The sequence below is a fragment of the Rhipicephalus microplus genome, chromosome 7, assembly GCF_043290135.1.
Source record: "Rhipicephalus microplus isolate Deutch F79 chromosome 7, USDA_Rmic, whole genome shotgun sequence".
NCBI lineage: Eukaryota > Metazoa > Arthropoda > Arachnida > Ixodida > Ixodidae > Rhipicephalus > Rhipicephalus microplus.
The window spans coordinates 123,912,754-123,928,642 of record NC_134706.1 but is presented as its reverse complement, the minus strand read 5'-3'; the positions used below and the strand labels follow the sequence as shown (position 1 = coordinate 123,928,642).

Sequence of the window (15,889 nt, the reverse complement as noted above, 5' to 3'; positions counted from 1 at the left end):
GCCACTTTTGCTTTAGGTTATTGAAAAGTAGGCTGTCTTTACAATAGACAGCCTATAGAGACAAGTGAATCAGAGTTTAAGCTTTTAAAGAGAATTCACTCATTCCGTGCCAGCTACAAGAGCCTAATGGAATATAACTAGTGCACTAGCTACACGCTCGCATGCATTACTATTGCACAGGCTTCTTGCACTTGCACTCAGACCATAGAGTGCTGTTTGCACGTCCCCCCTATGCTGCTGAATTTGCCTGCCAATTAATTCGCATAACACTGCACAGAATACTGCCGCAGCAGCCCCCTCAACTAAGGCAAGTCGCTGGTGTCCAGTAAAAAAAAAGAGGTCACCCCGACGACCTCTTCCAGAGGATGACCATGCCCTGCGCATCACTCGAGGCAAGCAGAGATTCGTCATAGTTGAAGCACACGTCGAGGACGGCCGCCGAGTGGCCCTGGAGCTTGTTCAGCAGCGGCTTGGCACTCTCCACATCGAAGAAGTTGACGCACTGGTCTTCACTGCCGGTCACTGCGGCGAACAACTCGTTCTTTAAAGTGCTCCTAAACCACAACTTAAGTAAATGTGCACATAGAGCTCAGTATGGCGTCTCAATCAACATTGCCAAATGCGGCAGCGCTACAAACCGCGAGCACCCCACAACTACCAAGAAATAATCCCTTCTCCTTCCAGGACCTTTTGGCAATCCTGAGCCGTCTCAGTGTTCACCATCACATCAACATTGTCGTCTGCACATGTCATCAGCCAAAAGAACCTGCTCGTCTGCATGCAGGTACGTGCCCTCGCGACTCTTCCTCCTCGCATGGTGAGGAGGAGAACTCGACCAGGAAGAGCGGCGAGTCGACGAACGAAACGAAAGAATGAAATGAGCGAGGGCCTCTTTTGTACCATCAAATGTGTGTAACTTCACTATTATGGCACTGCTTCAAAAGATTTTCATAGCAACATGTTCATCGTAGAGTTGTGCAAAATTGCAACACCACAATCGAATTTCAATCTCCCAGTGTCTTAGGAGCCCTCAATGTTGGAGCATTACAAGCCCACAACGTTGTTCTTCGAGTAATCTCCTGCTCCTAGAGAAATGTTGCATGCGACATGTAAATTACTGCGTACATGGCGCTAAACATCTTACTCCCATGAGTGCTGCCAGAAAACTTTAGTTTCACTTTTATTTCTTCACTAAACAGCTAGACGCCAAATAACTGCACTGTGACATTTGAATCCCTTGATTACATGCAAAATTATGAGTGTAATCATTCAATGTTACCAGCAAGTTTAGTGTCACCAGCTACTATAAGTACGTGCCATACCGGAATATAGGTCAATTTTTTTTTTCATGAGACGCGATGAAAACTCAACCCTTGTCTTACATACCGGTCATGGGTAGAAAGAAACGAAGTCTCGCAACAATGGGTAGCCAAAGTTGAAAGCCTTTACTACCATTGTGAGCATCAGCAGCGGCGCGCCGTTGGGCAAGGCTAGGCAAGGTTTACAGTGTACTAGCAACGTCACTTTGCTTCGATTATCTTTGTCAGTCTACTGTTTTCTTTTTTCTATTTCCTTTAGAAATGAGTGGTAGTCGACGGCAGTTTACGATAGGCTTTAAGAGAAGTTATCGAGCATGCCAAAGCGCTCGGCAACCTCGCGGAACAATGAGAATTCGGTGCATCGGAGAAAAGCGTCCGATACCAGAGGAGCCAAAAGCAGTGCATCACATCCAGCAGCAACCCCCCTCCCCACCAAAAAAAAACAAACATCATTAACATAATTTCGTGGACCGACTGCAGTGCACCCTGAACGGGACACACTACTTGCCAAATTTATCTGGGAGCTGCGTGCAAGATCACTACCCGTGACAGCGGAGTGCATCTACGTGAAAGCTATCGAGATAGCGTGTGACTTTTCGCTCACGAGGGAGCAATTCAAGCGCTCGCTATCATAGGTGTGCTGATTCATGAAGCGGAATGGCTTTGCGCTGAGGTGGCATACTTCCGTGTGCCAAAAAAGTGCCCGAAGATTTCCACAACAAAGCTGGTCGAGTATTAACGCTTCGTCATAGAACTTCGTCGACAGCACTGCTACATGATGGGAGACATGGGCAACACTGACGAAACTACGATCCGGTTTGATATGCCCTCGAACCGGACTGTGATTGCTAAAGCATCCACACTAGTAAAGCTCTTGACATGAGCGCAATGAGTATTCACGATTTGCAGTGATGCTTGCAGGCACAGCTGATGGAAAGAAGCTGCCTCCTTATATCATTTTTCAAGAAAAAAGGGCCACCAAAAGAAAACTTTCCCCGGGATGTTATCGTGAGAGCTAACGAAAACGGTTTCATAAATGAGTCCCTCATGCTTGAGTAGATGCAGCTTATGTGGAATCGGCGAACCGGTGTGCTTTATCAGCGACCAAGCATGTTGGTGCTGCTCTCACTTCGAGGCCACCTCACGGCCAATGTAAAGGGAGCTCTGTCCGATGGCAAGACGGACCTTATTGTGATCCCCAAAGGGATTAACCATCAATCCTCCAGCCACTGGACGTAGGCCACCTACGACGTCTACCGCTCGCCACTGTTCGTGGCTGAGTGTCGTCAGCATGAAAATCCTTCACAGAAGAGATGGTGCGAAAGCCTTTCTGCAAATGCTGCATCAGCAACGCATTGAATGGAACGGAGGACGATGCACTCTGGGACGTAACTGGCAAGAAACAGATGTCGTCGGACTTAAGTTCGGACGAGTCTGAGTGACAGCACTTTGTGGCCTTTTGGCGTTTAACTACATAAGATTAGTGTCGAAATAAAAACAAACGCCACCACAGTGCAGCCGATTGTGTTGGGTATTTATCAAGGTAGGGGTGCACTGCGATACTCTGCAATTTTTTTAAAAATTTCTTTTTTGGAGATGGAAAGTTTTTTTTGGGGGGGGGTTGACCTATATTCCGGTCCAACCTATATTCTGGTATTTATGGTAACTTTATCGTGTCCACCTCAGATTGCGATCTATGGACCGCATTTCAATGGTGGTAAAATGCATCAATTCTTGCTTACAACATATTTCTCAATGGACATTTAAGGAATTGTAGTTGTAGTTCCAATTCATCTACATTTCCCTCATCCACATCACCCCTCTATGGCATCTCTCATAGACTATGTTGCATTATGACATTAAATCCGCAAATGGGAGGACAACCTGCAAACTCACCAATGCAAGCGCCCTGGCGGAAGGACATGATGGGGCAGAAGGAGCTCCGCACCAGAGTGCGGCAGCGATGTTTGACGTGGAACTTGCGCTTCAGGGCCAGGCTACCATCCGAGCCCTGCACACTGCAGTGAGTTTGCATGAAACAATGAAACCGCGTTTGGTTTCCTTTCTTTAGCTGACCATTCAACAGCATTGACTTAGCAAACAAGTGCCAAAGCACTCTGCATTGTCCCTATATACCATATTGGTATTGCAAAGAGTGAGTTCATGTAAAAAGCACTCGTTATTATTCAAGAAGCGTTAGCCGCAACAAGCTGGTACAGGCGAGAACCCGGCAAGCACGAGCCACACTGACGTCAACGTCTTCTTTCACGCTGGCACAGAGCTGGCGCCACTATGCTCCTGTACAATTACTTCCCGCACAGAAAAGAGCCAACCTGGCGATCTAAGGAAATGACACGACAGGGGGTCATAGCACGGTTTGAGGCGTGATACGTTAACCGTTTCACGCCCACGGCAGCATTGGTCCAAAGGTGGATAAATGGGCTCAACTTCATAGTTGATGGGAGATGTTAGTGGCACCACACGAGAGGGGCCATGGTATTTCGAGGAAAGCTTTGAGGAAAGACAGGGAGGGGTAGATGGGACCCAGAACCAAACCAATATTCCTGGGTTATAGTGGGCACTAGATGCAGAGGCATCGTGGTCAGTTTTCTGGCGCCATTGGTCTTGTGCGGTAAACGAGCGAGCCAGTTAATGGCACTCTTCGGCATAAGCAGCTGCTCACAGACATTCTCTTTTACAGACATCAGGTCTGTAAAAGAGAATGGTGTCCATGGAGCATGATGGTTCACGTCCGTACAGGAGGAAGAAAGGAGAGACGCCGGTGGTTGTTTGTGGCGCGGAGTTGTACGCGTACGTTACAAAAGGGAGCACTTGGTCCCAATTAATGTGGTCGTCAGACGCGTACATGGCAAGCATATCCCCAAGGGTACGATTAAAGCATTCTGTCATGCCATTGGTTTGAGGATGGTATGCTGAGGTTTTCCAATGGACAGTGCGACATTCCTTGAGCAGCTCGTCGACGGCGTTCGAGAGAAACACGCGTCCATGGTCACTCAGTTATTCACGAGGTGCACCGTGCCGCAAAATCAGGTGGTGAAGAAGAAAGGACGCGTCTTTCGCAGTGGTAGCAGGCAGCGCTGATGTTTCAGCGTAGCGTGTCAAATGATCAACGGCGACGATAATCCACCGGTTGCCTCGAGGAGTGTTGGATAGAGGACCATAAATATCAATTCCGATGCGGTCAAATGGTCTCGCTGGACAGGTTAAGGGTTGCAAAGGGCCAGCAGTGCTGTGAGAAGGCGTCTTGCGGCATTGACACCAGGCACATGATCGAACGTACTGGCGAACATGCCGATACATGCCGCGCCTGTAGTATCTTATGCGAAGGCGAGAGTAGGTCTTGAATACTCCAGCATGGCTACACTGGCGGTCGTCGTGAAAGGCAGCGCAGATGTTTGAGCGCAAATGATGGGGGATGACAAGGAGCCACCTACGGCCATCCGTCTCGTAGTTGCGGCGATACAACAAGCCTTCACAGACAGCAAAGTGTCTTGCTTGAAGAGAGAGGGACCGTGAAGTCGATTCTGACAAACTGTGAGAGAGGAAGTCGAGCAGAGAATTGATCCAGGGATCCTTGCGTTTCTCGGCTGGCATGTCGGTGATGCTCAGCGATGACGAGTCGCAGATGGCAGTTGGTAAGCAGGCAAGATCAGGAGGCAGCGGAGAACGGGATAGGGCATCGGCGTCTGAATGTCTGCATCCTGAGCGATAAACAACACGGATGTAGTATTCGTGAAGGCGTAAAGCCCAACGAGCGAGACGGCCAGTAGGGTCTTTCATGGATGCTAGCCAGCATAGGTATGGTGATCTGTGACATCAAACTGGCGTCCGTAAAGGTAAGTGCGAAATTTTCCTATAGCCCAAATGATAGCTAAGCACTCCTTTTCCGTGACGGAATGGTTGAACTCTGCCTTTGTTAGGGTAAGGCTGGCATAGGCGACAACGTACTCTTCGCAGCTATCCATGCGTTGAGCGAGAGTGGCACAGAGGCCGACACCGCTAACATCCGTGTGAACTTCAGTAGGTGCATTGGGATGGGAAGTGGCGGAGAACTAGTGGAGACGTGAGTAGCCGGTGCAGCGTCGTCAATGCGACATCGCAATGGGAATTCTAGCCCGAGAGGTCTGCGCTACTAGAAAGAAGCTTAGTTAGGGGGGGGGGGGGATTTTAGAAGCAAAATTGCGGATGAAACCCCAAAAATACGAGCACAAGCCTACGAAGTTACGGAGCTCCTTTAGGGTGGTAGGCTTGGGGTACTCGGCAACGGCACGCAGTTTGGCAGGGTCCGGCGATATTCCTTCTTTCGAGACGATGTGGCTGAGAATTGTGAGTTTGCGGGCGCCAAAATTACAATTTTTAAAGTTCAGTTGCAACCCGGCTGCTGTAAGGCACTAGAGAACTTGTTCCAGATGGGAAAGATGAGTTTCGAAATTGGCAGAGAATACAACTATGTCATCTAAATAGCAAAGACAGATGTGCCATTTAAGTCCCCTGAGGACACTGCCCATCATCCTTTCAAAAGTTGCCGGCGCATTGCAAAGACCGAAGGGCATTACATTAAACCCATATAAGCCGTCAGGGGTCACAAAAGCCGTTTTTGAACGGTCTGGTTCGGCCATTGGCACTTGCCAATATCCAAAGCGCAGATCCAGTGAAGAGAAAAACTTCGCACCTTGAAGGCAATCCAAGGCGTCATCAATGCATGGCAGGGGATAAACATCCTTGCGTGTGATCTTGTTTAGCCGCCGATAATCCACACAAAACCTAAAGGAGCCATCTTTTTTTCGCACGAGGACCACTGGCGAAGCCCAAGGACTGTGTGAGTGTTGAATGACACCACATTGGAAGATTTCATCAACGTGAGTGTTGAATGACACCACATCGGAGGATCTCACCGACGTGTTGAGTGATGAGGTCACGCTCAGCCTGCAAGACGCGGTAGGAGCGCTGACGAAGTGGATTATGATGACCGGTGTCGATATGGTGAGCGACAACTGACGTGCGTCCCAAGGGAGGTTGTCCGTGGTTGAAGGAGGCGCGGAAACGGTCAAGTAGTTGAATGAGCTGATTGCGCTGGTCTTGCATAAGCCTGGTGTCTACACTGCGCGACAGAACGTCTTCGTCAGGTAGTGAGGGTGCGGTGGCAGCTGTGACAGCATCCACGAACATCGACGTCATATCGGAAGGGGCATCGAAAAAAAAGATGGCATCATAAGCGTCAATATGTCCAATACATTCGCCATGTAATAAGGTAGCGGGACAAGGGAACAGAGTGCACACATACACGGCACTGGAACCATCGGCAAGCGCTATGACGGCAAACGAGACGACAACGTTCCGGCGAAGAGCGCATTCTTGCGATGGTACAAGGAGGGCAGTTGAATCAGGGACGGAGTTGCACAAAATAGACACCATGCCGACCGAAAAAGCAGAGATGACGACGTCAGTGGCGACGATAATCTTTTTGGGTGAGCAAGGGAGATCTATGAATGTCATTCTGAGCGGAAACAAAACGAGTTGTGCACGAGCGCAGTCAACAACCACATGATTAGCGGAAAGAGAGTTCCATCCCAGGATGATTTCATGAGACGCATGCGGAAGGACAACAAATTCAACGATGTACAGCACCCCTTGAATCACAACACGAGCAGTGCATGTGGCAGAAGGCTGGACGTGCTGTGAACACGCTGTGCATAAGGAAATGTCAACCAGTGGCGTCGTCACTTTGTTCAGTTTGCGGCATAACACTTCACTGATTACACAAATAGCGGCACCTGTGTCGACAAGAGCAGTTGTGGCGAAACCATCCACAAACGTGGCAATCTCGTTAGGGGACGAAAGATGAGTCCTTGGAAATTTCGTCGGTGGTGCAGTTCTTGCCTCGGGAACTGCGACTGTTAGTTTTCTTCCTGAGCGTGGTTGGGACGGCAAAGCACGGTGGGAGAAGGAGATTGACGTGGGCTGAACTCTGGTCGACGTGAGCGGGGGTCAGGTGCATCAGGTGTAACATGTGATTCTGATTGCCGAGGAACGTTGCCGGAATGCTGAGCCTCATTAAAATAGAATATATGGCGACGACAGTAGCGCGCGACATGCCCTGGAATACCACAGTAGTAGAAGACGGCCTGGTTATCCGGAGTATGCCAAGAGTTAACAGGTGCTCAAGGTGGCGAGAAGGGTCGATTTACCGGATAAACTGAAACTGGCGACTTGTAGTGATTGGTGGCTGGACTGTATGAAGGGAACGGCGGTTGGGCAGGAGGTCGGCGCACGGCTTCTGCATAAGTCAGCGGTGCAGTACCTGATATTGGGGACGTGGGCGAAGGGAGAGCCTCGGCAACTTGCGTCTGAATAGCACGGCGAAGTGAGTGGTCCAGTGCTGTGGGGGTCTCGTTGATGGTGGCCACAAGAGAGCTGTCGAGCAACTTCTTCAGGAATGTACTGTTGAATTTGAGGCATCAATATGATGTAGTCGGGGCCACTTCTTTTGCACTTCAAAGCCGAAATATCTGCTGTTTGCGTATTAGCGCGACGTGTAGAAATTCGCTACTTGCGTAGCTCATCGAAACTTTGACATAGCTGAATTACGGCCGTGACGGTCTGTGGGTCTTTGGCCAAAAGCATATGAAAAGCGTCGTCCTAAATGCCTTTCAATATATTCTTTATTCTCTCAGCCTCCGTCATCCTCGCATCTACTCGCCTACAGAGGCCGCTCACATCCTCAATGTAGCTCGTGAAGCTCTCGTCGTTTCGCTGAAATCGTCCCTGCAGGCCAAGTTCAGTGCGAAGCTTGCGCATAGCTGGACGACCGAAAAGCGAGGTCACGGTCTCTTTGAAAACTGACCAGGTGGGGATGTCGGCTTGGTGGTTGGTGAACCATAGGTTGGCCAAATCTGTCAAATAGAAGATGACAGAGTCAGCTTCGCAGGGTCATCCCACTTGTTAATCACGCTGGCATGCTCGTACTCTGCCAGCCAGTCTGCGACATCGTGACCTTCAGTGCCGTTGTAGACTAGTGGGTCACGCAGACAAAGTACACCAGGGCACATGACAGGCGGCAGCGTGGAAGAGGCTTGTGGGGGATCAACGCGCTCGGTCATCGCGGACTCAGATGGTAGCTTACGGCTGCGGAGCTCCAGGATGTTACCCAGCACGTTTCCACCAAATGCAACGAACGAGTTCACGTAAAAATACTTGTTATTATTCAAGAAGCGTTAGCCGCAACAAGCTGGTACAGGCAGGAACCCAGCAAGCACGAGCCACACGGACGTCAACGTCTTCTTTCACGCTGGCACAGAGCTGGCGCCACTATGCTCCGGTACAGTATCATTATCTCTGCATAAAGCAACGAACGCACATAAACAGCCACTCGAAAAGAAGGTGTTTCATGGTTTGAAGAGGAATCATTCACATCATAAAGGAATGAACCCTTGACAAATCAGAACTACTTTCAGCAGGTCGTTTAGCTAGCATGCTTTATTCTTTAGGATGTGCAATAAATGCCCTTTTTCTGCATCCTTTGGTTTCTGAGCACAAGATACCATACAAAATAGAGTGATGATAAGGTCATTGCTGTCAACCCGCCAAGTGTTTTCTACACTGCCCTCTACAGTGGCAATACAAGATCTCACAGTTAACTAGGCAGAAGCCCTCAATAATATACGGATAATATTTATACGCAGCTGCTGCCGCATCTACCTGTAGAGAAGAAGGGCATTGATGAGGCCGCAGTTGGCCAGCACTGAAGGGTCCCTGGCCTCACGGCTTGCCCATTGGCGCGCCGACAGGCATGTGATCGGACAGTTTTCGGCCACCACCATCCTGAAAGTGTTACAATGTTAACGCCACGGTCAAAAAGGGCTCTGCAACTTCAAAGACTCCACTTCTACAGACCGAAAAACAAAACAAAAAAACAATAGCACCTAAAAGCAGCAACGTTAAACAGATGGTAATGATAGTCGGCTGTCCTCCTTCTGGGACAAGGGCATAAGGGATTAAAAGATAAGAGAGAAAGCTAGTGCATATATTTGCCTGTCTTCAGAAGCTAGCTGATGAGGCAACCTTGACATTTTGTCACCTCCAAGATGTAGTCTAGAGAGCTGATCACAAGCTACATATTGCGGTAACAGCATAACAAGCATCACTTCCAGGCAGTAGGAATAGAAGAATGAATCGATCAATCAACAAACAAATAATGTAATGATGGTGTCTTAGCACACAGTATTAGTGTTCATGAAGTGTTTCTAAATGTACTTATCTGTACCTACACTCAATGAAATTACACCTACATCAGCATTGTGTGTCTGAACATGCATTCTTGCATGCAGAAAATTTCACACAATCAGAACGCATGCAAAGTATAGTGATAAGAACATCGTAGATCATTTTCAGAGGCCTAGAGACACAATCTGACCATTGAAACATTTTTTCACATATTTATTTATACTAATTATGATTATCCAGTCCACATAAGAGCTGCAGCCTGCAGTAGTAGCTTAGCAGGTAAACTGTGGTGCTGCTAATTTTGAGTACGCACGTTCATGGTGCCACAATACAGTGGGGCTGATTTTGTAAACCTCATTGTCATGCTGCGGTTTCACCTTGAAAAACGACACCAGAAACTATTATTACATACATGTGCACTACACTGATGCCATTTATGCAGTAGTAGCTTAGCAGGTAAACTGTGGTGCTGCTAATTTTGAGTACGCACGTTCATGGTGCCACAATACAGTGGGGCTGATTTTGTAAACCTCGTTGTCATGCTGCGGTTTCACCTTGAAAAACGACACCAGAAACTATTATTACATACATGTGCACTACACTGATGCCATTCATGGTTGCACAGTCGCTATGTTGGTACAAACGGCAGCAAGATAGACTTGACCTTTAACCCTTTGCTACCAAGTATTTTGGCGGAGAGCACCACAAAAATACCAATTAAAAAAATTTGCCTATTGAATTCTAAGTGTCTTAAAACATCTAAAAAAGTTAAATAAAGACACATAATTTACGTGTGTGTTTGAAAGACACTGGCAAAGAAAAACTAAAATGTGCAGCAGATAAGGGCCTTCACAGAACTGTGCTATAAAATGTGCCCCAGCTTTTCATCTATTAAGTGCAGAAAATAGCTCTTTGAAACTTATAAAATGAAACGTGGGGAAGGGAGTCCTTGTAAACAAACCTTGGACGCACCGGTAGAAGTTTGCTTACATCCAGCAGCGTCCACTGGCAATACATACAAGATGCAGTTATTGTCCAAATCGGATGATTTAAGAAAACTGCGCCGCAATGTGTAGTTACTGCCACACACATGCAGTATAACTGAAATTCATCATTTGATGAAACTACAGCACACAGGGGCATTTTTTTCTGAACGGAGATGTCCTGGCATGTGCACGCAATGCTTGTGCACAGAGGAGGTGCACAAGCATTGTGCACGAATCTTGAGCAAGTTTTAACATTTTTCACTGCGCTATCACTTGAAACCAAAGAGAAAACGGCAGACTGAATCAGGATGGAATAACTGCAGTGCCCCCAAGTGCTTGCTTTACGGTCGACGAGCCTAGCCTAGTTTCTTTTAGTGAAAGTAGTACAAACTCTCTGTAGGAGCTCCGCTCCTCTTCAGTAGAAAAAAGGGTTAATAAACAAACAAAGTTGTGAGCATGCAACTGACCGCTTTCCCTTGGTGAGCTTCCCTGTGGGCAGGTCAAACAGGTAGGACACAATGTAGCCCTGCATCACGCACAAAACACCCAACAAGAATGTTAGTTTTACAGCGAAAGCTGTTATGAGATAGCAACAAGGTTCCCGTACACTGTAGTTGTATGCCGCCGGCGGTGTCTGTAACCTCTATCGCACGAAATAAGAAAAAAAACTTAGTGAATAAAACACCAGTGACACAACGAGATTCGAACCCAGGTTCCCTGCATGCCAGCTCAGTATTCTACTGCAGAACTATGTTTGTGCTTAAAACTTCGTTGAAAAGTAGCCTTAGACAGGCCTGATGTTGGGAAAGGAATCGCGTTAGGATGAGTAATAAAGCGTTTTAGAACAGCAAGGGAATAACATGATGTCATGCAATGAGAATTGCATAACAAGTGTGTCGTCCGACGCTCCAACAAATTACAAAAGCTTGCTCTTGTTCACCTATTAACCGTGGCATATACCCACCTCAAAGCTTATTTCTTCATTTTCAGCCACTGCATAAAAAAAATTTCCAGGAAATTCCTTGCGAGTGTGTAGTGGATGCCATGCTTCTCAAAAGAATGACGAAGGATAGCATGGTAGAATGCCTCCCTATTACACAAAAACAATGATAATTTATGGTGTAGTGTGTACCTTGGAAGTGTGCTTGTAGCAGTCACCCAAAGAGTGTTTAGTAGGGTTGTGCGAATAGTGAATTTTAGGTTCGAAGTGAATTCGAAGTAAATAGTAATTTTGGTTGAATAATTTCGGATCGCATTCTAATGGTATGTGTCATATAAAAAAAAAGGGAATATATATCATGACCAAACGAAACTGGACAATATTTTTTTTTATTAAAATAGGGCCTCTATGCAAATGCTTTTTTTTTCAGTTTCAGGATTTGACTTTACGTAGGATGAAAGTTGTAAACTGTAAAATATGTAAAATTTAAAATTTATTACACTTACAGCATAGAAGACATCATGGGAGGCTTTTAAGTTTAATAAAGTGATGAATTAATTTGAGAGTAATATGTGTTCATTTAAAGGGGTCCTGAAATACTTTGTTAATTAGACATGGAATGAATTCACTAAAGAAGCTTATTGCCTCAAGAAATCACCGTCGTAAAACTTTTTAGAATCCGCCCAGTACGAGCGGAGTTGCGAAGATTTGTCGTACACTGCAATCACTAAAAGTGGCGGTCTCCCACGGCAGTCCCAGTAACGACTGAGTGCGCCGTGCTTAAATCAGCCAGTGGCTGATACAACGGCTGTGACGAGTGACTTTTGAGTTTGTGGCGCCATTTTCTGAAAGAGAGCAACGTTTAACTGACTTTGCGAACTTATTGTGAATTGCAGCTCATGTGATGTGCTCGTGTGTTCTTGGTAGCCTCCATTCAACAGCGTTTCCTGACATTGCTCAAAAAGTGTTGCAGAGCGGAGTTTCCCTGAATAGGTGCTTTCATGGCTTAGCACTCCTACACTGCAGTGAAACCACCTTTACAAATAGTTATGTACATGCGGATTTATATAGTACACCTATTCATTCATTGCGAATACTTCGAAATTTTCAATAATTTAAATTTGAATAGATGCGAATTCGAATACTCTACCATTTGTTTGAATATTCGAAGCATTCGAATATTCCCACAAGCCTAGTATTTAGGCAAAGCTCTGAAAGGCCGCTTTTCCAGCTTTCGCTGTGACTGTTCAGCGCATTACGCGCAGGCCTAGTGGTAGCTGCGCAAATCGCTTCCACTATCCTGTTGCATGTTAGAAGCTAGCAAAAAGTTAACAACCCTTAAAGAACATCTGAACATTGTTAACACTTGCTCCAAGATGCCGATTTTGTGACCTCTCGTCAAGCACCTGTTGACGAGAGTACACATGTAGCGCTACTAGCAGTTCAGCGAACACATTCAAAGGAAGAATGTCATTAGGTGTCAATATCATTCACTGAGCCCGAAAAGCAGCAACAAATATTACATTAACACCTAATGTGATTCGCAGCAAATGACCTTACAGGTGCACAGTTACAGGAATATAACATGTGTGATGAATGTACAGTACACTGTACTCTGTAACTGACTGATAAATAGAATAATGATTATATATTGTGGAAAAAAAAAACATACCGACTTCGATGAATGGCCCAAAGAACGCAATAAAAGCTGCCCTGCTGTGTTAATTGTCCTTATCACGATCATCATCATCATCCTGTTCTTACCCGGTCATCGCCAGCCCACAGCATCTTGCCCGTCGGCTCGAAGGTCAAGCAGAGGACACAGCCAGTGGTCTGGCTGCTGCCACCCTGCGCAAAGCGTGCATGCGAGAAATACGAGAACGTGTAGGAACACACATCTTCGAAAGAAAATTCCACAGTAGAAGCAACAACAACAACAACAGACAGACAGGTCTAGTTCAACATATCCAAAGAACGAGCAGAAGAGCTCCTTATCAAGGCCACAGGTGTACAACACAGAACCTGGTTCATATGCTTTAAAAAAAAAAAAAACTTATGTCAGGAAAAACATACTAGCATGCACAAAAATGTGCTGCCCGAATTTACTAAAACATTGTGCAGTTTCACCTGATAACAATGTTGTGAAGAACACTGGCCCTGCAGAATCGCAGTAAACTCAGATGTAATGAGGCTGTACTACAGTCGAAACTCAATGATTCGAACTCAAAGGGGCCCGCAAGTTTGTTCGAATTAATGAAAGCTAAGTAAACGGAGGGCTCCCCATGCAGTGGCGCATGTGCATCGAGCTAACACACGAGGGGGACGTTTTAGAAGACTTGCATCTATTCAGAAATCGCAAGACATCCGTCATTAATTGAAGCGATCGGTGATGCTCGTCTGCACACGTTCGCCTTGCAGTGAGTCAATCGATTTCGCACGCAGCTTGCGAAGCATGTCTACTTCGGCTTCAGCATTCCCCTGGAAAGAGAAGTTGTGTGCGGCAATGTCCAGCGCCAACACTCTCTAAAGGCAACGACAACGACTGCATCTCCACTACTACCCTCTGTGCCAAAGCCGCAGCGTTGCCAGCCCATGACCAGAAAGGAAGAGCGTCTCCACGCGGAGAGAAGCAGATAAGCATTTGGGAAAACCAACACTCCACGACAGCTCCTTCTTATTATTTTTTTGCTCTCTAAGCGTTCGCACGCGTCATTGAAAGGAGAAGAGTTACGTGGCAGGGACAGCAAAGGGGAAGCATGGCACCGGCGCGTGAGAGAGAGCCACTCTCCGCGACAGCTTTCTTTTTTTTCCTCTCTCCATGCGCAGCGTTGTAAGGAGAAGGGTCTATTTCAGTGGCAGGGGCAGAAAAGAGAGAAGCGTGGCACAGGCGCGTCACATATCAGCATTTAATTGAGAGAGAGAACACATTCCACTGCAGCCTTTTCTTTTCTTTTCCTTTCCTTCGCGCGTAGCGTTGAGGTGTCGGAGGTGCCGCCGCGGGATTGGGTGGGGTGCTGAGAGCCTTTTCGGAGTGCGGTATGTTTATCTCTGTTCCCTCTCTCCTCTCCATCTTTCAGCTCCCCCATCCCCCACCCATGTGCAGGGTAGCTAACTGGCTGCCTATAGGATGGTTAACCTCCCTGCCGTTCTTTCCTTCCTATTTTCCTTCCTTCCTTTGAATTGACGTTGCAAGTGCTTGTGCGTTTGAATTACTGGGCGTTTTTACCCATTGGAATACACATAGCTTTGACGGTACCTCATTGTGAGTTTGAATCAACCAGAAGTTCGAATTAAGCATGTTCGAATTAATGAGATTCGACTGTACATTGCTGTGATCAGTATTGGCTACAACCATACATCTATCCACAGGGAATGTCCCGCTCCCAATGCCAAACAAGGAAAATTATTTTCAGACATGGAGCTATGCAGGAACCTATATGTATCTTGTACAAAAACATTTTCCCTAAGTAGCAGGGATTGGTAGGTAGAGGGCTTCAACCTCGAATACTGTTGGCATTCCAGTGCGCCCGTGTTCTAGACGCATGCTCCTGGTTGGCGCTCTGAGGAACTGGGCCGGTATGCCGGTGGGACTTGCAAGGCTTCGGTCACGGCGGAGAAATGTGCGTGTGGCGACACTTACAACATCGTCGTAGCTGTGATGGACGTTCACTGGGAACGTGGGTGTGGAAGTGATGGGGTCGAAGTCCCACAAGTATTTTTTTATATTTTTGCTTCGCTCACATGACTTTTGATCACTGTTTCCTGTAAAGTTCTCTAATACAGCTCCTTATATGAAGGCCATGAAACCCCCTCTAACCACTAATACCTTTACCAGGTGGTTCAAGACACACGGGCAGGGATTAGTAGGTACAGGGCTTCAACCTTGGCTATTGTTGGCATTCCAGTGGGCCTGTGTTCTAGACGCAGGCTAAGTAGCGCCGCGTTTCTAATTTTTTTTAGGATACTTCCCCGTCTAGGTGGAATTCTGTCCAACTTTTCATTTCATAAAAGCATACTGCACAATGCTCCACACAAAACCCGAGTTACATACGCTGTTTCTGTTAGGTATCTGCGAGTTTCAAGGGACTGACCTTGAGGTAGATGCCCGTGGAAATGTTGAGCACCTGCACAAGACCCCTGTCATTTCCCGTCTGACACGACATCGAATGTCAAGGACGACAAATTGCACATCAGAAGTTAAGCGATGATCCATACAGGGCTACAAGTTCACTGCTCAAATAGGTGTCAAGAAGTTTATATGCTGAGGGAGTCATGAGCACGGTAGATGAGGACAGACTGCACTAGTTGCTTTCAATGCTTCTGAATAGCTCAGTCTGCTTCAGCTGGTACACATACCAGCATGAAAAAACCTATGTTCCCTCAATCCTTGAGTCTTTCAT

The 15,889-nt window shown here is 46.8% G+C and overlaps 1 protein-coding gene across 3 annotated transcripts in view; it reads right to left on the bottom strand.

The window, feature by feature from the left end:
- Window positions 1-49: 49 nt before the first annotated feature.
- The window catches only part of LOC119179467 (WD repeat-containing protein 13), a 35,593-nt gene continuing 19,753 nt past the window's right edge, over window positions 50-15,889 (bottom strand). For all 3 annotated transcript variants that reach the window (XM_075869631.1, XM_037430543.2, XM_075869632.1), the window contains 6 exons: window positions 15,581-15,640; window positions 13,254-13,337; window positions 11,017-11,075; window positions 9,039-9,161; window positions 3,216-3,337; window positions 50-522 (listed from right to left, as the gene is read on the bottom strand). In XM_075869631.1, the coding sequence (XP_075725746.1) occupies window positions 341-522; window positions 3,216-3,337; window positions 9,039-9,161; window positions 11,017-11,075; window positions 13,254-13,337; window positions 15,581-15,640 (630 nt within the window). In that variant the 3' untranslated portion in view covers window positions 50-340. The remainder of the gene's footprint in view (window positions 523-3,215; window positions 3,338-9,038; window positions 9,162-11,016; window positions 11,076-13,253; window positions 13,338-15,580; window positions 15,641-15,889) is intronic.